The sequence below is a fragment of the Orcinus orca genome, chromosome 2 (assembly GCF_937001465.1).
Source record: "Orcinus orca chromosome 2, mOrcOrc1.1, whole genome shotgun sequence".
NCBI lineage: Eukaryota > Metazoa > Chordata > Mammalia > Artiodactyla > Delphinidae > Orcinus > Orcinus orca.
The window spans coordinates 135,868,677-135,891,125 of record NC_064560.1 but is presented as its reverse complement, the minus strand read 5'-3'; the positions used below and the strand labels follow the sequence as shown (position 1 = coordinate 135,891,125).

Here is a 22,449-nt window from a genome sequence, read left to right as displayed (position 1 = left end):
GTCACTTCTAGGTAGCAGTGGAGGTGGCCTAGGTTTTTCCATTCCGATCACTTTAAAAAAGATTAGATAATGTTTTTTGAAATATTTAATGATTTTAAGCATATTCTTCTTATCTTAATAGAGTTTTAATCTAACATACAATTAAGCTCTACAAATAATCTACTGGGAAAGAGGTAAAAAATTATCATTAGGTTCTTGTGCCTGATATATCTGGTACATTTTTACCTTGACGGCTTCAATAACTAGTAATTTGCTTCATTTTGAACAATCAAGGTAGAAAATTTAGGTACTGAAATTCCAGTATAAGGCCTAATTAACAGAATTTAATTTTTTGACGTGTACTTCTAATCTTGTAAATTTTTTTAATAAGTTCATGGATTTTCTTCTATTTTAATCCTAGCTACTATGACCTGGACTATGAACCAGCCTACCATTACATTTTTAAGAGCTCAAGTTCAGTCATAAAGGTATCAAGCCACATCTGAAATTATTTAGATCAATGTAGTCCAGAACAAAATGAAAGAGAACTATTGTAGAGGGTTGAATTTATAAAATATAGGAATAGCATGATTAATCTGTTTTCTATGATTGGTTCATAGCTATGGCATCATTTTGGCATCAACAGTTATAAAATAACAAGTCAACTATGTCCCATTTTTCTTCTTTTACACTGCATTTCTTATCCCCCAGAATTTCTTATCTCATTCCATACATGTTTCTTTTAAAAGTCATAATGCTTGTCTTATAATATACACCCAAATTCTCTAAAGTAACATTTTCTCCTTTAAAATTTAGCCCTTTCTTGTATCTGGCTTTTCTTCCTGAAACAATTCTTCTTTCAATGTTTTGGTTTTAAAAATTTGTTTGTATTTGATTTTTTAGTTCTTATTTATTCATTCATCTACCCATGATTTTAATTTACTCCTTTATTCTTTTTTTCTTTGGTTAACTTTGAATTAACTAATTTCAACTGCTTTTCCATCTCTTCAACGTTTATATTTCTTTCTCATTTTACTAATAACCTCTTCTTTTCCAATATATAATAACAATGTCCTTTCATTAATTCCATCTGGTCACACTATCATTGAAAGGAGGTACCTATGGGCGAGAGCTGTGCTCAAAATCTCTAACCATTACCTGGCAATAGAGTCAGAGAAAAAATAACTAACTCATTTGTCAGAAGTATTAAGTTCAGGCAGGGCTTCCCTGGTGGCGCAGTGGTTGAGAGTCCGCCTGCCGATGCAGGGGACACGGGTGCGTGCCCCGGTCCGGGAAGATCCCACATGCCGCGGAGCGGCTGGGCCCGTGAGCCATGGCCGCTGAGCCTGCGCGTCCGGAGCCTGTGCTCCGCAATGGGAGAGGCCACAACAGTGAGAGGCCCGCGTACCACAAAACAAACAAACAAAAAAAAGTATTAAGTTCAGAAATCTACTTGTAAGAAATATTGTGGTTAGGCATTTCTCTACTATACCATTCTAACCCCTTATATAAAAAAATCCTAAAAGAAAATATCTTCATTTCTAAGTATCAAAATAAACAATTTCTCCAAAGGAAGTATAATGTTTTTTCTCATGGAAAATGTAAATTTAGCATTTGACCACATTTCCTTCTTTGCTTTCACTACCAGGAAACCCAGAATAAACTTTTAGGATCATCTTTAGTAATTGTGTAGGACCTTATAGTCTATGTGCCTACACATTAACTCTTCTCACAGAAATAGAATCCAGCTTACATATATTTTCCCAGTTCTGATTTGTACTTATATATTAAAAATATTTTTATTGTTCCCCTGTGAATTTTTATAAGTTCTTACAACCTCAAACCAATAACAAAATAAAAATGCAATTAATATGTTTAGTGAGCATTGTATTACATAGAATAAATGGTTCTTTTCCTTTTTCACACAGGATATATTTTTACAGATATGCCAATGGAGAAAGATAGAGGACACTTGCATTTTTCCCATAAAAGCAGAAACCATGAGTAACCAACCCTCTAAATTAAGTATAGCATCTTCAGTGTAAATTCCCTGAAAAGTATACAGGTCTTGGTTGAAGTGAGTGTTAATATTGTTATTTTTTTTTAAGCTGGAAGGGTTATTTTTAACCCCTGAGAAGTAATATAATCTAATATTTTATTGATGAGCAACAGCTAAGCCATTCACTCAAGGAACAAATCTATAAATGTGGTGTTTTAGTGAGCTTCACACTACCTGAAAACAGCTCTTGTTTAATTATAACAATAATCACCAGCCTACAACTTCTGAATTGGGCCCTTGAACTTAACCCTTGAAACCCCACGCCAATCCAGGACGGCTAGGGGCTCTGTCACCTGTGCTCTGCAGGTGGCAGAGAACAGCAGTGCCCTGTGGCAAGGAAAGAAGCCCATGACAGGGCACAGCCTCACGGCACTCCAGAACCAGCTGCGCCTGCTGCAGAGGGCAAGGCGGCAGCAACAGCCGCTGCCTGGCCTCCAGCTCTCCCATCATGGAGATGCTTCCAGGCCACTCAGTCTATAAAATATATAGGATGGGGGAGGAGGTGTCTTGAGCTTCCCTGAACCCAAGAATAATGCCACCTTTGATCTGCAGATATGAAAAAATGAAGCTTTTCCTTTGCAAGTGGGTTTTAAATATTTCTCCATTAATAGTTAATGCACATGCAGACAGCTCCCTGTGATTATGAATTCTGGCTTCGTAACACTAGTCCAAATAGGAGCTGAACTTTCAAAATCATGGTGTTACTTTTGACAAATTAAATTGTCCTACTTAGGAAGGTAGCAGGAATGAAGAGAAAGAAAATGAGAGAGTGGGAGTAAATTCTCCTTGGAGCTGATTCTCAGATTGAGGAAGAAAAAGACGAGAAAAGACTACATTTGTGTTTTCTAAGCTGATGATACTGCCAATGTTTATTAGAAAATAGCTTCAGAAGGTCCCGATTCTGAGGCTGAGCCAGACCGAAAAGGGGGAAGGAAAGACATTGGCAGTATGTCTCACTGTCTCCAAACAAAGAAGAAAACATATTTAAGGGAGTGGTTACTTTTTAATAAGAATCAGGTTGTTCTAATGGCCCTGCAGTTTAAAACTAATCAGAAAGAAAATGATCTTAAATTTCTAACAATCTGAAAATAACAAGAAATGTTTTAAACAGATAATCCACTTTACAGCCCACTGTAATATTAAGGTTCTAAATAATGTGAGGTTGTATCTATGTATTCTTTGCCTGTTAAACCTAATTCTCTTCCTTTAAAAGTTCCTTGAATATTTTGCTGGTTTGGGGTAACCAAGATATCATAACAGGTGCTCCGCTCAGGAGGTCTGCTGAATGAATAGTCTGGGGTCTTTATCAGAAGTTCCATATCTAGGCGTTAAGGTCACATGATTTTCTAGCAGAGACAAGAATAGAAAATAAACAGGTAAAGTCAGGAAAGGTGGTGTCTAACGTTGAAAATGCTAAAAAATCTTCACACTCACTGACGACCATCTTACTATCTTTTCTCTAACCTAACATTTCCAAAGGTGATTTTCAGGCATCAACCTAGGACTAAGTAATGCAGAATTGGGGTCTGGGCATGCCTATGCATATCAGGAAATCAGCTGAAAGATGAAACAGAGAGAGCCCCACCCCAGGGAAAGGAGAACAAAAGTTTCAGATTCTACGATAACAGGAATAATGATTCTGTCCTGATCTACAGTTCCGGGAATTTTACCATCACTCAGTTGAAGGTCTCTCTTAAAAGTTGTTCACCCTCATTGTTTACATTAATAGCAGGGATCATGAGCTTCAATCCCATCCTTAATTGTTTTAACTCAACAACTATTAGTTCAATATCAACCATGTAAGGTGCTTTGCTTAATAACAAAGAATACAAGGGCAAAGCATTTTTCTTGCTGTTATACAAGCATTTTAAGAAATGAAGATGATGTAGATAAGTTGAGATAGATTGAAAATGCTACGAAATAAGTTGGGTGTCCAACTGAGTTGTCACAATGACTAGAGGAACATGAATAACAAATGTCCTGTAGTGGAAGGAACGGTTGCACAAACTAATAAAAAATTGTTTTGTCCCAAATGTCAATGGTACCCTTGGTGAAAAATGCTGATGAAGCATTGGTAATTTTTAGGGCCAACAAATTTTAAGATTAAAGATGATTCAGGTAGACTCAAATGGTGTTGAAAGCCTAGAAAGGCCGGGGACCAACTGAAAAGCTTTAGTCCTTTAGGGGTCTCTGTGATCAACCGGCTCCAAACCTCCTTCGCCCAAGGCATTAGTTTTGTTGATTCCTAGAAAAGCAGATTAGAACAGAGAAATGGGACACTGAAAATGTTGACCTAACCTAAGAATCCCTGGGGATTCTTGGCAAAGACCTGAGATTAATTTTCTTCCCTCAGTTTTTCTAATTCAGGAGCCACCCCAAGTTCTAAATTACTCCTTCATCAATATCCTCAGGATTGCTTTGGAGGTTTCTAAACGTCTGGAATAATTTGGGAGCTTATACAAAGAGAGACCCTCTACAAACCTATAGCACTGTCCTTGGTTTCTAACATAATCTTTAATTTGTTTACAAGCCTAATGCAAAATCAGTGCTAGTCTAGTGAGCTTAGATATGCTGAGCATCTGAAAGAAGAAACAGAGGACATGAGTCACAAATGAAGAGCCCCAGTATAAAAATGTTTGGAGGGCTTCCCTGGTGGCGCAGCGGTTGAGAGTCCGCCTGCCGATGCAGGGGACGCGGGTTTGTGCCCCGGTCCGGGAAGAACTCACATGCCGCGGAGCGGCTGGGCCCGTGAGCCATGGCCGCTGGGCCTGTGCATCCGGAACCTGTGCTCTGCAACGGGAGAGGCCACAACGGTGAGAGGCCCGCGTACCAGAAAAAATAAATAAATAAATAAATGTTTGGAAAAATACTATAATCCAGAAGTACTGACTGGGTGGAATAATGACCTTCAACATGCCAGAATGGGAATTCTCAGGCAGAGCACTTACAAGGAAACCACAAGTAAAGGAAGAGTGCACTTTTTGTTCAGTGTCTTCCTATTAATTGTGATGTAAATTATATGAATGTGATTTTGACAAAGAATAGCACTGTTTCTAAAAAAAATAGTGGTTTATGTGCAAAATACAAAATGCATCAAGAAGAAAAGAAATGTTATTTGGCATCATGGGTGAAATAAAATCTGAGATAATGGCTTATGATTAGATAACTTTTGTATTGTTTTTTCTTTTTTGGCTGGACTTTTAATGCTTAAGTCTTAGGAATGAAACAAATATTTTTGTACCATTAAATTAATATAGATTTATAGGCACTTTTCACACATAATTCTTGATCCCGGCATGAAATGCGAAATCACCTGGCTTTGGTTACATTAGGTTGAAATTGTTACTCTAACAATATGTGAGGCCAGAAGATGGTAGCTTTGTGGGTAATGTGGACAGCTATCCATATAGGAAACAGCTAGTAGTCAACCAACTTGATTAATGTTGGACAGAATTCTTTAGGGAGTAAAATATCACCTTTTGCTGAGTCCCTAGGGAGCTTATATCTTCTCTTAACTAAGATGATCCCCGAGGGACACTAATTAAAGTCTACCAGACCCTTGAAAATAAATCTCTCTCTTTAGACGAGGTAAAATTTAAAATAATATATTAAGGAAAGGTAACTTAAAATGATAAAAATTGGAGAAGAAAGAAGACAACTTTTATTTGACCTTGAATGTACTTCTTATTCTATAAGAAATTTTAAAAAGCTAGAGGGTAGTTGTTTCTTGTCATTATACTGTTGCTGATTCTGTGGTTAGTTATTAATTTTATTTTTTATGATTCACAATCTGCTCTTTGAAATATGCCATATGCTCAAAGCAATTCAAGGATGACAACTGTCAGAATTACTCCAATAAAAATTGCCTAAATGAGGAAGATTTACTGCAGTCTGATATTTCAGTGGAAAGTCCCTCTACCCTCCCCAACTGCTTTTTCAGACACTGAATCTTACAACCATTTTTTTCAGTCAAAATCTCCTGGTTGTTTTGTAAGAACTTCTAAGACTATTTAAATAGAATTGGTAAAACACATTAAGCTAGGGGTGAATTAATAGACATGGAAAACAATATAGATAGTTATTAGATGGATTGCCTACAATCAATATGTTGAGTACAAAGCCAGTTTTCTTAAATCACATGCAAATGCATTGACTTAATTTGACAACGTCTGCGCTACGTAACACCGATAAACATTAAATTGGACAAGGCCTGTACCCCGGAAGCAGCAAGCCAAACAGAAGGCAAATTTCTTTTATCTCTGGGAAGATCTGAGGGGTGGATAGACTCCACCTGAGTACTCCAATCAAAACACATTTTGTTAAATGTTACCAATCCATTTATCCTTCATTTTGTTTCAGTCTACTTATTAATGCAGTTTCATTTATTGCTATTCATCTTGAAGATAAACCTTTGTCCTTCTATAGAATTACACCAAATAGAATGTGATAAAGGGAACTTTCTTGCAATTATGATGTCCATGCAGCCTGTCAGCACACAAGGGATGGAAATGAGTTTGGGGACAGGGAAGAGAATTCTAATAGACACCATGATACATACAATGAACGCAAAAGATATACTGAGAGAAAGACTTGTCAGGCTAATCAGATCTTCCACAGCAAGGTAAAGGCAAGAAGGGTAGCTCTGACCTTGTAAAGATGCCGCTGCTGCTCCTCTGACATCATCAGGTCGTGACTGTCCATCACGAGGGACTCCATGTCAATCAGCCAATCCCAGAGCTCCTGATATTCTGAATCAAAGTCCAGAAGCCTGAAGATAAGGCACAGAATGTATTATGCATAAATACAGTGTAGTTGTTCAAATCTCATATTACAATAATATATTCTTGAAAACCTGTGATGTTCCTAGGTGATACCTATAAAAAGAGAAGGAAAAATTCTCTGTGTGGTTAAACAGAGAGCAAAATAGGAACTCAAGCTTGTGACATAGCCATTGCTTAGATTTTGAAAACGTAACCTGTAATTCTGATGCTCATACCTGAGACATATCATGGCTTTTTCCATTTGTTCACCCTTTCTGAGGACTTGCAGCATTTGAACAAAATGATTACTACTATGTCCTTGAGAAAGAGCATTGCCATATTTAACAGAATGAGAAATGGAGGGTCAGTGCCTTGTGAAGGTTACACAGTCAAGAACTTGGGGTAAAAACAGCACTCTCAACATTCAAACCCCTTTCTCTATGACTAGATTTTCCACAGATACTGCATCCCAATACCTTCATGATTAAGAATACTAATTCAACTAACTTCTCTAAAATGATCACAATATACTATCATATCCAAAATATTATTTTCACTGGGAAGTGACTCAATCATTTATCTGTCCCTCTGCTGTCTATCTGCCTATCTCTGCAAACATATATCCTACATATATTGTCATGGATGAGTAGCCAGCATTTCAGCTTAACACTCAGGGATAGGCTTGAGTGACTCTGGTAAGCCAGTGAGAACCAGGGGCAGATCCAGTATGAGACAGGTGTTCCCCACAGACATGTAGGAAACAAAGGTAAGGACAGGAAGTCAAAACAATGAATCTCTGAATAGCCAGCAATCATTAAAATTCAAAGGAGGATCACTGTGGTTTTCAACAAAATAAATCATTAGAATAAGGAGCTTAAAAGGATTAATGTGATTCTCTCTTGAAAGCTTGGTGAATAAGTAAAGCTCAGATTCTTCTAAAACACTGTGATCAGAAAATGAAAGCGCAGAATGAAAAACTATGACTGTGTCCTTCTCCCCAAAATCATCCCCCTAAAAGAAATCCTAGAGTCTTGTCAAACTCTAACTGAGCAAAACCCTATCAGTACTAATGAAGCAGCAGCCTCAGGTATGAATCTGAATTTATCAAGTGAGCATTTTATTACCACCTTGTTCCTGTCTCTATACACGAAATGACTGCTTTCCAAGAAAATGAACATCCACTTTTCATAACTTACAATTTAATCTTAATAGATTTGTCAAAAAAAATTAAGGTGTGTCTGGTGATGAAGGAGACTAGATCTAGAATTGTCTAGTTTATTTTAATTACTTTACCATAATTATAAAGCTTCTTGATTAGAACCATAAGTGCCCAGGACAAGGATTATCATTGGCTAACACATAGAATTAATTAATAAATGTTTACTGAATGCCAATGATGGGTATAGGTGATGTAGCCGAAACCTTTAGTAAGGCTAAGGTGGTCTAGAGCAGTGCTTTTCAAACTCTAATGTGCATATGGCATAGCTGCGGAGCTTGTTGAAATGCAGATACTGACTCAGTACTTCTAGGGTGGGGCTGAGATTCTGTGTTTCTAATGAGTGTTGGCACCTAACAACGCTGCTGGTCCTGGGTCTCACTTGGAGTAGCAAGGACTTACAGCATACGTGTGAAATCTGAAATAGTATCCCATTTCAAAATACTACCAAACAAGCCAAAACCACTGCAACAAATAAACCATCAGCCTTTCTTTATTCATTCTGTGAGTGACTAATAAGGAATGACTAATAAGCATTTGCTCACACGACGGGCACAGTCATTTAGAAATACCTCCTGAATTATGTTCATTGTTTTTCTCTCCTTCCACCCTCCTACATTTTGACCGTAAAGACAGGGCAAAGGTGGAATGCTATCCCCCAAATTAGGAGAGTATGATCCTAATACTTGCATACAGGAGAGAATATCCAGGGGAATAATAAAAGCAAAGGGTAAAGGAAGGAAAAAGCTCACCCCTTCCATCTCAGTGGATTTGGAAACTAAGAACAAAATAAAGGTAAGAGGAGCAGGTGCTCAAATGTGTGTCCACCCCTCTCTTGGCCTAAGACCTAAAGGGAAAGCCAAAAGCACCAGGATGTCAGCTCTGTTTCCTGCTAGGAAGTCTGGGAGATTGCCTTAAACAATGTCCTCACAATAACCTGAAGTGGAGATGTTGTAGTCAGAGAGCTGTGGTCAGGACTCCCTTTGCTACCCTGTTCTCTCATCCCCCATGAGGAGACTGTTCTCTCATCCTTCCATGAGGTTTCTTGGAGTTCAGCTGGTGAACTTGACAGAGGTGTTGCCATGGCAACAGAGACACAATGACCACCCCCCCACCCCTGCAAGGAGAGCCAGGGGGGCCTCTGAAGCCAGACCTCAGGGAGTTGGCTGGGCCAGTGAAGGCTGAGATGAGGCTTAGTCAGCAGGAAATACCTCCTGACCAAGCCAAGAGATAACAACACAGCCACAGCCCTCTGTCGGGAGCAACCTCATAATGTCGGGGGCAAGACCCATTTCACTGAACCCAGCCAGCCTGCACCCGGGGGCCACATTAAGCCAGGGGGCCTCACTGTACCCCAGAATCACAAGGTCATGTAAGCCCGCTATATGCTCAGATGTCATCCTGCACAAAAGGGAGAGGAATAGGAAATCTCAAAAACAGCATTTATCCCAAGAGGTTGTTCTCTAAAGAGAAGGTTAATTTGTTAGGAGAGGCTACAAGCATTTTGTGTAAGAGCCTGAACTCTGATCTTAAAACCAGCCTTTTTTCCCTTGCTGTACCAGGGAAGTATGTATTTAGGAAGTCTCATAAATTAGCAATCAGTAAGAGATAATAAGGAAGCCTGTTTTCTTTTCTATACGTGTATGATTTAAAAAGAAACTTTGATTATGACTAAACAATTCAAGGGCGAGGTATGAGTTTATCTTTGTATCCCTAATGCCCAGGATAGTACCTGGTAAATGATGATGATTGAATGTAGATAATGAAATCAAAAACTTTTAGTAGGACCAGAATGACTTCAGAAAAGCAGTATGTGATAGAGATAATATCTCATCCCCAAATGCCAATACCAACCAGTGCAATATAGACAGACTTCATTTGTTCTGAAGGTGAGATTTTGCCTTCAGTGTACAATGGTACATTTGCTTACTTGAAATGATTATATGCAGTATATTCTCAATTAATGTGAGCTGCCTTCCCATTCCTCTCACATCCTGCTTCTATATTAAAAATTAAAGGAGATTTATGAGTAGATTTTAAATAGATGAAAACTGCATATGGGATGATAAAATGTTCACAATCATGGAATTTTTTTTACTAGCTCTTTAACATGTCTTTATATCCATTGAGCTGTTCCCTCCTATTATTCTCCCTATCAAAGGACTTGGAACAAAAGCCATTTCTTCTAGTTAAATGTACCTCAGGCTCGTTCTCGGATGGTCTACACTGGAGACCAGCGAGTGGTGAATGAACCTAACACAGATACACTTCCTCCAGTCTAGTCTATTTTCATCCGAGCTGAGAATATTTAGGCTTGAGTTTGTTAAATATGGTAAATGCTTTGGTTCTATAGTTTGTTTCATTAAGTGTAGAATCGGCGCTAGTGTTTTCTAAACAACAAATTCTCATAAGGTCCTAATACTGAAGCCAAAAACTTTTTTTTTTTTTTTTTTTTTTTGTGGTACGCGGGCCTCTCACTGTTGTTGCCTCTCCCGTTGCGGAGCACAGGCTCCGGACGCGCAGGCTCAGCGGCCATGGCTCACGGGCCCAGCCGCTCCGCGGCATGTGGGATCTTCCCGGACCGGGGCACGAACCCGTGTCCCCTGCATCGGCAGGCAGACTCTCAACCACTGCGCCACCAGGGAAGCCCGACAAAAACATTTTTTAAGCATTTGTGCCTGATTTCAGGTTCTTTGCCATGTGTTAATTCACAGCTTAGAAAAAAACCTGACAGTTTTCCAAAATTAGTGAAATCAAATACATAACTTTGTAGCAAATCAGAAATAAATTACTAGAATTTCTTTGTTGGTTTTTTTGAAACCTTCTGAAATGACTATAATTTAACGTGCTCATTATATTAGGAAAATCCTTGGGTAAAGGAAGTAGCTTACTGTCTTATGTTTATATTACCTGCAAAGGTGTGCTGTATACTAGTGATTTTATAAAAGATGTTTTCCAGGGAAAATGCCAGCTACTATACAGGAAAACAAAATAGATCATAGATGAGTAAATTTATCAGGGGTAGCATAGAACTAGTTAACAGTTCTACATCCCTTTGAAGAATATGCTGATTCAATCAGCTGAATTCAGAACCAGGTACTTTTTTTTTGAAGTCCCGGTGACAAATGCTCTCTTTTAAAAGGGAGAGAGAGGTGACTGAAATTGTGGCAAGTAGTTCAGCATCTTATAAAGGCTACAAGTACAGGAACTACTCTTTTGGAGGGATTTTCCTTATAAAATTTTCTTTGTAAATGTGCTTGGGTTCATGTCAACTCATTCACTCAAATATATAATCTCCTAGATGTTAAAAGGTCTCAAAGCACACCTTTTCAGTACTCTATGAATATGTTATACTCTCTATGAAAATGTTACAAGGCAGACTTGTATAATACTCTAAGAAGGTGTTATAAATCAAACACATGACCAAAATGCTATTCTTCCGGATATTTTTCCTTTAAGTTGCCACATACCTGAAGGGTTCACAACAAAAGAGTTGGACATTCTATTGTAGGTATGATATAACCAGTTTCGGAGCTTTAAAAGCTTCATCATGGTATGAGGAGAAAGCCTTCTAAATCAAAGTCAGTTTTTGTTAGACAAATACAGAATTATGTGTTTATTTCATGGTCTGAAATTCTAATAGAGACAGAGACAAGACTATGGAAAAATAAATGTGCAATTTTTTCTTTAGAGTTTATTTCTAAATTTGGGCTAACTACTATGGTAATTGCCAAAAGTATTTCCCAATATCTTGTTCACCATTTTCTCTGTTTTTTTAAGGTTAAAAAAAGATTCCAGGGCCTTTCACCATAGAAATAAGATACTAACAAGCCTGTTCAGTATCATTTTTCTGCAGATTGGATAGCAATATATTATTTGTGAGGCCGGCACAGTCTAAGAAATGATCCTTCCTCTAAACCCTGGTGGGAGTTATGTTTGACCAGCTAAGTGTTTGAATACATAAATGCATTCAGCCTTTGGTATTTAAAGTGAGCATCATTAACTCAACATTTCAACTTAAACTTTGCTTAAAAGATAAAGTTTCACCCAAGTGAAATCAATGGGAGGTGTGTGTGAATATATGAGGTTCCAGCTTGGTCCACTAAGGAATTTTGATTAAACCAGACACCAAATGAAGAAATCATCAAAATAGAGCAACTATTAGTTGAAGAAAAAATAATACTAAAAAGCCCTGGAAGTTTTTCTACCTAAGGCTGAGTAATACATATTTTGGAGCATTTAAGAATCCATCTTTTGTAAACTGAATGGTTCATTTCACACCGACACATCCAAAAACACAAGATAGGTTCCTGAGATACCAGCTTGTCTATGTTGGAACTTCTGTTAAATGATCCAATTTTCCTAGCGTCTTTAGCATATTGATTCTTTCCCCAAATATTCACTAAGTGTTCACTGTTCACTTTATTTGCTCAAGGAAGTTTGCCTCTGGTTTTCAAAAATGACACTAAAGGTAATGGTAACAAAATCTTGTAAAAAAAATAGTTTAAGAATATTACTGAAGTAAAATACTAATAATAGATTAGAATTTCCCATCATCCTCTATTCCATGTGTCACATAAGCACAGAAGGGAGATACAAGAGTGGCACCTAGCCCAATCATAATATCATTAAAGAATAAAATTTAGCTTTCCAGACATGATATCTGATATGCACAGTTGCATGTAGAATCCCTTTCCACTCTAAACATATTAAAGTGTGGACACTAATTTACAATTTTGAATGAAAATTCATGAGCCACTTCCTCATGAGAAAAGCAGCCTGCCTTTGCCATTAATAAATAAAAAGGAATATGGAGTTCTTTCCGGCAGTAATTTTCTCAATTCTCATATATACCCATGTACATATGAAAATGTCTAAGAAAAGTAAGATCAACCCTACAGATTTGTTCATGACTTGGCCCCACTTTCTCATGGTCTCATGGACAGTCTGTCCATAAACACTTGCTATTAAAATAAAAGCCATAAAGCAAAAAAATTCTAACCTCCAGATTAGTCATAAAATTAGAAATATTAATGTAAATTTCTAGACGTATTTAGAGGATTCTGTTAGGCTGTCAGGAAGTCAAATCTTTCTCTAAATTTTCAGATAATACACTGGACTAAGTTCTAGCCAAAAAGCTTGAAAACATTCTGAAGAATTTAGAATCAATAGTGATTCTAACACAAATGGGAGAACCTATACGTCCAAAGACAAAGCAAGAGATGATGTTTAAAAAAAAAAAAAAGATATAAACCTTCCTATGTCATTGTCTGTGTGTTAGACGGGGCTGGATCCAGACTTGCTACTGGCACACTGGTGAGCATTGGGCAGCTCAGCCTTTGGTAAAAGGTCTACTCCACCATAGGCCTCCCTGTTTTTCAAAGATTTAAGAAGCAACAGAGAATATTTACCCTCAGGGTTAGGGTAGGAGGTAAATAACCTAGAAATAACTCTCGGCCACCCAATCCCTAACAAAAACCTGGTGGCAGACATAATATGGAGACCTCTCCCAAAATGACTTTGTCTATCTCCTCCATCAAGGCTGACCCTGGCCACAGAGTGCTATGCTCAGACTACAGGGTTCTGGTTACTTGTAGAACGGCTCTCAGTGAGTTGTGCTTTGCCATCACTTCTGCAGCCTACGTCAAAAAACTGCCTTGGGAATTTGTTTTCTCTTATAGGGATGTAGTATCACAGATGCCTATCTTCTCCTTGAAGAACTACAGCAGAAATTCCTCTCAGGGTTCAGTGGCATAAGCAGCTGTTTCCGCAGCTTTATATATTATTTTTAATCTTAGGACACTATGAATTTTCTGATGGATGAGATTTCACTCTTTTCTTTGGATGTGGAAAGCTTAGAGCCAAATCATTGCCCTTCTTGAGGACATGCATAGAATATGCATTTGTTTGTTTTCTTACACATGTTTTACTTTTGCTTAACTTACTTCAGTCAAATATTTATTCTATTTTATTGTAAATATTTTTGTAAGTTGACTTAAATCCTTTGTGAAAGACATGGGGGAATGCATAAAGGAATAAATTTTAAAGAAAAGAATTAAGCTCTGAACATTAAAATGAGGTAGATTAGATTTGTCTTAGGTTCCCTCATATCTCTGTCCTTCTTCAACAGACCCCATGAACTCTCCAAAGCAGTACAGAAATTGTTTGAACATTATTAAGATGGAAAGGATATATATATATATATATAATTGTTGACTTTACCGTTAACTTTGTTAACTTTGAAATAATACTTCCCCAGAAATTATGCCACTACCTCTCTGGTTTACCCTTTGTTGGCTCCTGGCATGGATGGCATTAGATTACTGAAGTGGAAGACTGTCTAGGTCTAAAATTAGTTTAAGGTATTTGCACATTAGAAGGATATAATATCATGATCCCAAATGAATACATTTATACTGGTGAGATTTTTTTTTTCAGCCCAGAAAGACCTATTTTAATAATCACATAGTGCCTAGAATGTCAGTTTTTCAGAAGGTAGTCAGGCACTTTTGGCTCCTTTGACTACAGGCTGTGTTGAGATCTTACTGTTCAATAACACCACAGCACAAGAGAAGGTGCAAAAAGAACCGGAACTGAACACTGAGCAGCTGTTCATTAGTTTAAGACAGGGGAAGAATCAGGGGAAGAAAATAGAAATGCAGGGTGGAAATAAGGTCTCTTTGGGCTGTCTAGTGATATATCTGCAAAAGTGTTCTCAACATTGGCACACGTAAGAGATAGTACTTCATTTTATGGCTGGTGTGTACCAAAAAGAAAACATTTTATGTAGCAATGTTCCAAAAACACCCATTGAGCAGAAATTCCAAATTGTCATTTTTTGTGTGTGTGTCTTTGTGTGTGCATGTGAGAGAGAGAGAGAGAGAGAGAATATGAGTGAGCATGAATGTTCATCCCACTGCACAGAGATATTTTTGGCCTTTTGCTCAACAGAAAACTAGAAAGATCACCCTGCTGCAGTGAAATCCAGGGGTGATTATGTCACTTCTCAGGTAGTTACAGTCATTCAGGGTATCTTATTGCTTAATTAATTTAGAGTCAAATTTGATCTTTAATCAAGCAATGTTTTAAATAGTGATATATTTGTTTTCATCTGTCAGTATCATTCCTCTTTGGGAGTGTTTTTTATATATGGTGTGTGTGTGTATATATATATATATATATATATATATATATCTATATCTATATCTATATCTATATCTGTGTATGTTTTCACACTGATCCAGGGATACTTCTCTTCCTAAAGGAAAATGGACTCATCTTTCCTGCTGAACGTTTAGCCTTTTGTCTAATTAAAGTTCACTGAGTTCAGCCTGTTGTGCTTGGAAATAACCTATATATACTGTTTGTATTTGGAAGTAAAATTTACGCTAAAACCTTACAGGGTGAATACTCCTGTATTCTTACACACAGAGCATAAACCTTAACTACATATCCATCTGTAGACATTGCCCAAATTCCCCTACAACCAGAGGAAGCCTGGCATATGACTGAGACTGAGGTATCTTCTAGAACTTTACCACAAGAACAGAAGTCTCTAAGAGCTCCCTTGGGATTCCCTCCTGATCCCAGGAAGCAGAGTCAGGAAACATCTCCATGCCCTTCTGCTTCAAATTATTATTTATGGTAACCCTTAATACGTGCGTGCGTGCACGCTCACACACGCGCGCGCACACACACACACACACACACACCCCTACATACACACCTGAAATCCTCACCCTCATTCTACCTGACCTTTTCCTAATGGCTAGAATCTATGCATCTTTTAAGACAGCTCAGATGTTCCCTCCTCCCATAAACCTCCCTGACCCCTTCTAGCCAGGCTGGATTAGGCAAGCCTCCTAAGTATCCCCATAATACCGTCTATCTGGAATTTTGACCATCATTTCATAAGGTTGTATCTGAGTGTCTCTGTCTTTCTCCCTCACTAGACAGTAGAGATCAAGTCATATGTATTTTTTCCATTCCTAGCACCTCATACAACTCCTCGCAACATAGTAGTTGCTCTGATGCATATTTCATTAACTAATTTTTCACATATCTATTACATTCCAGGTATTTTAGACATTTTCTTATTGATGATTGTAGTTCTATGCTGCAAAAAGCATGGGAAGTAGACTGGGATAATAATCAGTCTACTTAATAATAGGAATAATAAAATAATAATAGGAATAATAAAATATTACTATTTTACAGACTGAGATATTGCATACTGAGGAGGTTAAGTGTCTCAATCAAGGTCACACAGCTAAAAAGTAGCAGAGCGCCAACTTGAATCCAAATCTTTAATTTTTAATCATGTATGCTCTCTCTCCTCCTTTAAGAAATTAGACTAGAGTGAATGTATGACCGTCCCTAAAAATAAGTGTTATTGTGCATTTGGAAGCAATCAGAGCAGACCTAATGCATTCTAATATCTAGGATCAGGACATGTTGCCTGCAGCTTTAAGACAGAAAATAATAGTCAACTGTAGTCCTCAATTCCTGCTAATCAAGATATCACATGGAATTTTCAATGGTGTAGTTTTTATTTTAGAAGACTTCTATAATAGAGCCTGAAAGAGTCTAACTGAAAGAAAAACGTTCCTATTAGCCATACCTTTTAAAACGAGCATTCTTAGAGATACTGTTATGTCTACCTGGGGTAGATTTTATGGGATAGACTACCACAAGGTAAGCGCCTAGCTCTCTTAGCCTCTACCACCTCATAGTTACCATACTGTCCTTGTTGATGGTTGAGGAGCCCAAGACACTCCTGAGCTCCAGACCTGCTTCCTTAGATGCTACGCAGATCATAAAAAGAACTATGTCCCAAACACTCAGCTTCTCCCCGCCCCCCTGCTCCTCCCTTTCAGGAGAGGCGCTGTCTTAAATGCCCCCCATCCACTCAGTGACCAGGGCCTGTCTTCAACGTCCTTCTTTCAGTTTCCATTCCTGCTGTCTTATTAGCTCAGGCTCTAACTATTTCTCACGTGGATATCTGGAATAGCCTCTTAACCGATCGCTGTCTAGTATTGCCCATGGCAATGTATTCTCCCGACTGCTGACAGAATACTGTTTGAAAATTGCCAGTCTAGTCTTGCTGGGATCCTTGGCTGGTTCCAGCTGTGTGTACACACTGTCTCCTTTGTGGGAGACACTCTGGCTGTCACTTCTGACCCTGGCCATCCTCCATGGACACTTCTCCTAGCAGGCGTTCCTGACTGACATGCTCCTGCCACCCTTTGGGTCCCACTGTCTCTACATCCCCAGTGCCTAGTAGAGTCTGCACTTCCTAGTTGCTCAAGAGTTACTAAGTGTTGAATGACACGGAAATCATTTGAATCCAAATCCTCCTAGTTTCCTTCTCCCCCTTGAGCCAGCAACTGGAGCATCAGAGTGGTTCCTTTTTCTCCCTCATTCCCCTCAGCCAAGGTTTATCGACTCCTTCTGGCTTTAGCCTCCAATCCTGTCTCCACTTTTTCCATTACTGGTCTCCGCCCCCAGACTTTCCAAGTTAGTACATGTGGAGTGGGACCCAGAATCTGCATGTCTAACAAATTCCCGGGAGACACTAATGCTGTTGGTCCAGACTTTGAAAACCACTAAAGCAATGGTTCTCAGCTGGAAGTGGGCATCAAATACATCTTGGGCCACTCCTGCCTACTGAGTCAGAATTTTTCGGGAGGTGAGACGGGCAGGCATTTTTTGGCTTAAAAGCTGCATAGGTAATCCTGATGCACTATCCTGGTTAAGAACCATGAACTCAGTGATTAACTCTAGGATCTGGACTTCACTTTCTTCCTAAGCTTGATTTTTCACCACCCCCTCCAACTTTCTACCCTCCTCTCCAGTCATATGGAACAGCAGGTAGTCGAATGATTCCAGACCTTTGCTCCCTCTCTCAGACCCCCAGATCCGTTTTAGTTATTCATTTATGCATCAATGCATTCGCCGAGCACCTAGCACATTCCAGGGTGCAGGGCTGAGTGTGGTGAACATGACAGGCACAGCCCTGCCTCATGGAGTCTACACTGTTTGCTCTGAGCTTCCCTGGCACCCTCTGCTTCCTCTTCTTCCTCATTGCACAGGCAAATACTGGCTTAATGCTGCACTCTCTTGCTAGACTATTTCATGAAGGTAGGGACTACGGTCTGTCTTTGTAAGTGCTCAATAAATGTTTGTTCAGATTAAATTGGAAAACTCTTCCCCTGACCTAGGCTTCTTTTGAAAATCATCTCCAGAGTCCTCTCTTTCTGCTGTCTTTCCTGACCTGCTCCAACTCCCCCTACTGCAGTCAGCATTGAGCTTCGCCTTCCATAAGCCCTGATCCTGACTCCAAGCAGATTTCTAACTCAGCACTTGGGATCCTTTACTACATGTTGTTTACAGATCTGGCTCCTCCTACCAAACTGTGAGTCCCTCAAGGGCAGGGACCATTTCATCTCTGCACTTCATATAGGAGGTATTTAATAATATTCATCAAATTAATGAATGAAGTCAATTCTGTTTTCACTTACCACCTGCTTTGCAATGTTTTTGCCCAAAATTCCTTGTGGCTTTAATGAAATTGCCTTAAGACTCTTCCATTTTTCCACAGTAGGAAGATACCATAATTTAAATTTTATACAGTATGGAATATGCATAACATGTGTTTTAGGGGGAAAAATGTTTATCAAGGGTCTGAATGAAATTCTCAGAGAGAGGGCAAAGTGTAACTTTATCGGTTGTCCACTGCATCGTGACCCAGGACTCTGAGTTGAGGTCCTGGACAAGCCAGTCACCCTGCCTTTCTGCCTCTCAGTTCTATCATTTATAAGCTGAACAAAAGACATGGTTTTTAATCTACATTAAATCTTGATATGGATGCTACTTAATGAATTAAACAAGATTTTGAAATTCATTAAAAAAATGAAATCAGATAACTCCTTGATAGAAAGAGGTGTTACAAAAAGAGATGGTTATACTTTACAAAGTACACAGATTATAAGTGTTCTTGACAAACTCTGCTCAGAACATCATGCCATGCACTTAGTAGGCCTTCAGTGGATATTTACTGGATGAAAGACACAAAACAATCTATAAGCTTTCATTTAAATCAGCCAGAATCAAAAGTACCAACCTGCTCCCACTGAGAATCACCAGTGATTCAAGCATTGTATGTCCCTAGAGGAAGCCATGGTTTCCCACTTTGTGATGCAGGAGCCAGTGCCCAGAGTCTCCCACAGAGGGGCACACTCTGTTACTACAGCTCACACAGGTTCACATACTTTTGGGGAAATCTTCCCACTGCACATATTCATGACTGCTAAACACACATTTCACAGTTGTATATAAGCTGTGTTAAATCACCTTGATGCACACCTTTTCGTCAAGCCAGAAAGGTATAAACTCATTTCTAAACAATACTTTGGTTATGCAAAATTCTTAGAAATTTAAGATCTCCATTCAGTCTAGCAGCTGAGTCTTCCCTGGAGTAACCTTATACATTTTTCAACTACATACTCTTCTTCGCATGCATGTAGGCACGGGGAGGAAATGAAAATATACAAATTGTATCACTAACTTAATGTTCTCTTTAGTAGATTGGATATCTATCTGCATATGGAATGAAGACCCTAGAAATCCCACACTATTCCCACAATTGCTTATCGGAAACAATGCTCATTCTATGTAACAAAATGAACGGTTAATGAAGTTTATGTATCATCGGAGCAGATAATTTTACAAGGCTGTGTTCTTAAGGCTTCAGAATTAAGGATTCAACTGTGGGAGCAAAGAGTCTTAGGGGCAGGACACCCCAGATAACCTCACCCACATACATTTCTCAAACAATGGTTTTCTGTATGTAAACAGAAAATAGAAAGGAGTATATGCTTTTTGTCCTTAGTATTAAATAGCTGCCTTTTCTTTAGCATACTGTTAAATTTCTGCACAATGCACAGCCTTCAGCACCCTAAGGAGCATAAACAAAGGATATCAGGCAAGTTCACGTACTCCCACTTTACAGAACAATGCTTGTTGTTAACTAAGCAATTCCCAGGGCAGATTTATGATTTGTGGAGCCCAGAGTAAGTACTCAGGTTGGGCCCTTGGAATCCAAGGTCAGAAGCACATGGTGACCGCTCAACCCCCAGCACTTTTAGAAAACATGAAAATGTGACCTAAAGTTTGTGGTTGTGGGTACACCAGAGACTACTTAGGCATTTAGAAAAATTAAAGCACGTTAAGGCCTCAAAACAGCGTATTGTTCATGCTCCAAGATTTAACCTTTTCTTTCTTATTTGCTGCTATGCTTGTCCTCTTGCGAATAAATGTCTTCTGAATCGTATAAGATGAATCAAATATATGTATAACATGTCTATGTATAACAAATATCTTAATAGAGCAACAAATTATATGCATAGGTAAATTTTAAAATTTGAAAAGTCCTTTCCCATTTCCTAAAAAAGAATTATGACTCTGATTCTTTTCTTGCATTCTTAGACCTTGGGTTATATCACAAGACAGGATTTGTAACTTGTGTTCTTAATTTATCCCCCAAATTTGAATTTTAAGTCACGTCAGAACCATAAGCACTTACTTCTTTCCTCCTGCCTTTTCAAGGAATATTTTGGCTAGAGTTACACCCCATAGATTTATACTGTGCTATTAACATCTAATAGAACTTGGGGGAACAGTTTCTCCGCCGTGTTGTCTGGCTCAAGTATAAGAGCGAAATAGGTCACTGTTTCCATTTTTATGAGTATAAATATTATCAAGTCATTAAAACTATGAAATAATTAAATTTCATTACACTCTTTTACTCTTTAATAATCACCTACTAAATATTCAAATTGAGCCAGAAAAAAATTTTTTTAATATACGTTTTTAAAAAATTCTATACATGTATTATATATACATACATATTTATATATACACACACAGTGTTCGCATAACTTTAAAGTAATTTGGAAATATTTGAATGCATGACTTAACTATTCAATAGCATGGGTAGTTAGTACAATATAAAGACAGCCATTAGTCCATTAGTCTCAGGCTGAATGAAATTGTTGGTGGGTCACTGAAGTTGCTGGGTCTTTTCACATACCATAGACAATAAGCGCTAGTCCATTATTCCAGTTGACTTTATGTGACAAACCGGTTAGCTCATAGCCCCTAAACAATTATTAAATATCTATATTTTTCATAAAAATTATGTTCTACCAAGTTTACAGTGAGGTTCTGGTATTTAAAAGTTGCTTCTATAGACTTTAAAATAAACGGTGAAGTTTAAAGAGGGGGAAATATACTGAAAAGAGTTACAGGCATAGTGTAGTGACAGAAACACTCATAAAATCACAAGGCTGTTTTGAAAACAATAATAACAAAGTTAGGAAGTTCTGGGTGAGATGACACACTGATAAAATCCACAGTCTTCAATTCTGAAGTGAATGGAAAAGAACATAAATGCCTCGTCTATCGTGCTTCTCTTGTTATCTAGGGACGAAATGCCTGCCTAACACCTACCAGTGGAACATCATTGAAAAAGTAGAGATTAGTGAGAATAAAACAACAAAAAGAATAGTTCCCTACCCATTGCCTCCTACTGAATGAACTTTTGACATATCAGCAAACTCTTCTTTCCTCTTGCTGCTGCTGGTATACTGCTCGCTGTACAGCTTGAGGGACATCTGCTCAACAGCATCTCTTTGTGCTTCCAGGTAGCATAGTTGAACCTCAGCCTGGAGAGAGAAAAAAAGAGGAATTGCTGTTTTAATCCAGAAGGAATGCATTTCAAGTGAGGTGTAACAACTCAAAGAATGGGAATTGTTCACATCATTATACGGCTCCTTTTCAGGTTGGATTTAATGGGATCAGCTGGGCATATTACAGAATTATATTTTAGATTTGAATCTTATAAGTTCCTCCTTAAAATATGACCTGAATAAATGAATTCTCAGAAGACTCAGTAAATATCACAAAATATCCCTGAGATCGTAATACTGTATGATGAGACTTTACATAAAAATTCTGTGAAATTCCTTAATAATATTCTTCCTCGTATTGCCACATATGTAACATTTATTTTTTTAAAGATTCCCCCTCCGATCCATACATTTGCATGGACACATACTTTGAATGCTTCTCATTATCTTCCCCGAGGAGAATAAAAAAGCCTAGTATTAATTCAATACCTTTCCAATAGTGACAACGGACTTCCTGTACTACATTTTTTTTTTTTTGGTTCTCTGAATTTTGTCTTAATAATGTTAAAATAGAGAGAACAGTGATTTTGCTTACATGCAGGCTTGAATTGTTAAATCTTTCATAGATACTTGGGGCTCACTGTAGTACAGGGAGAGGTAGTAAGTTCACCATGCTGTTTTCTATCAAACCAAGGCCAAAAGAATGCTGAATAATATTTGGCATGGAATAGCATTGAATAGATGCTT

At 38.2% G+C, this 22,449-nt stretch overlaps 1 protein-coding gene across 4 annotated transcripts in view; it reads right to left on the bottom strand.

The window, feature by feature from the left end:
- Positions 1–22,449, bottom strand: part of AKAP6 (A-kinase anchoring protein 6) — a 599,311-nt gene that overhangs the window by 122,769 nt on the left and 454,093 nt on the right. For all 4 annotated transcript variants that reach the window (XM_049705377.1, XM_049705376.1, XM_049705375.1 and 1 more), the window contains 2 exons: positions 21,590–21,738; positions 6,686–6,806 (listed from right to left, as the gene is read on the bottom strand). In XM_049705377.1, coding sequence (XP_049561334.1) covers positions 6,686–6,806; positions 21,590–21,738 — 270 coding nt within the window. The remainder of the gene's footprint in view (positions 1–6,685; positions 6,807–21,589; positions 21,739–22,449) is intronic.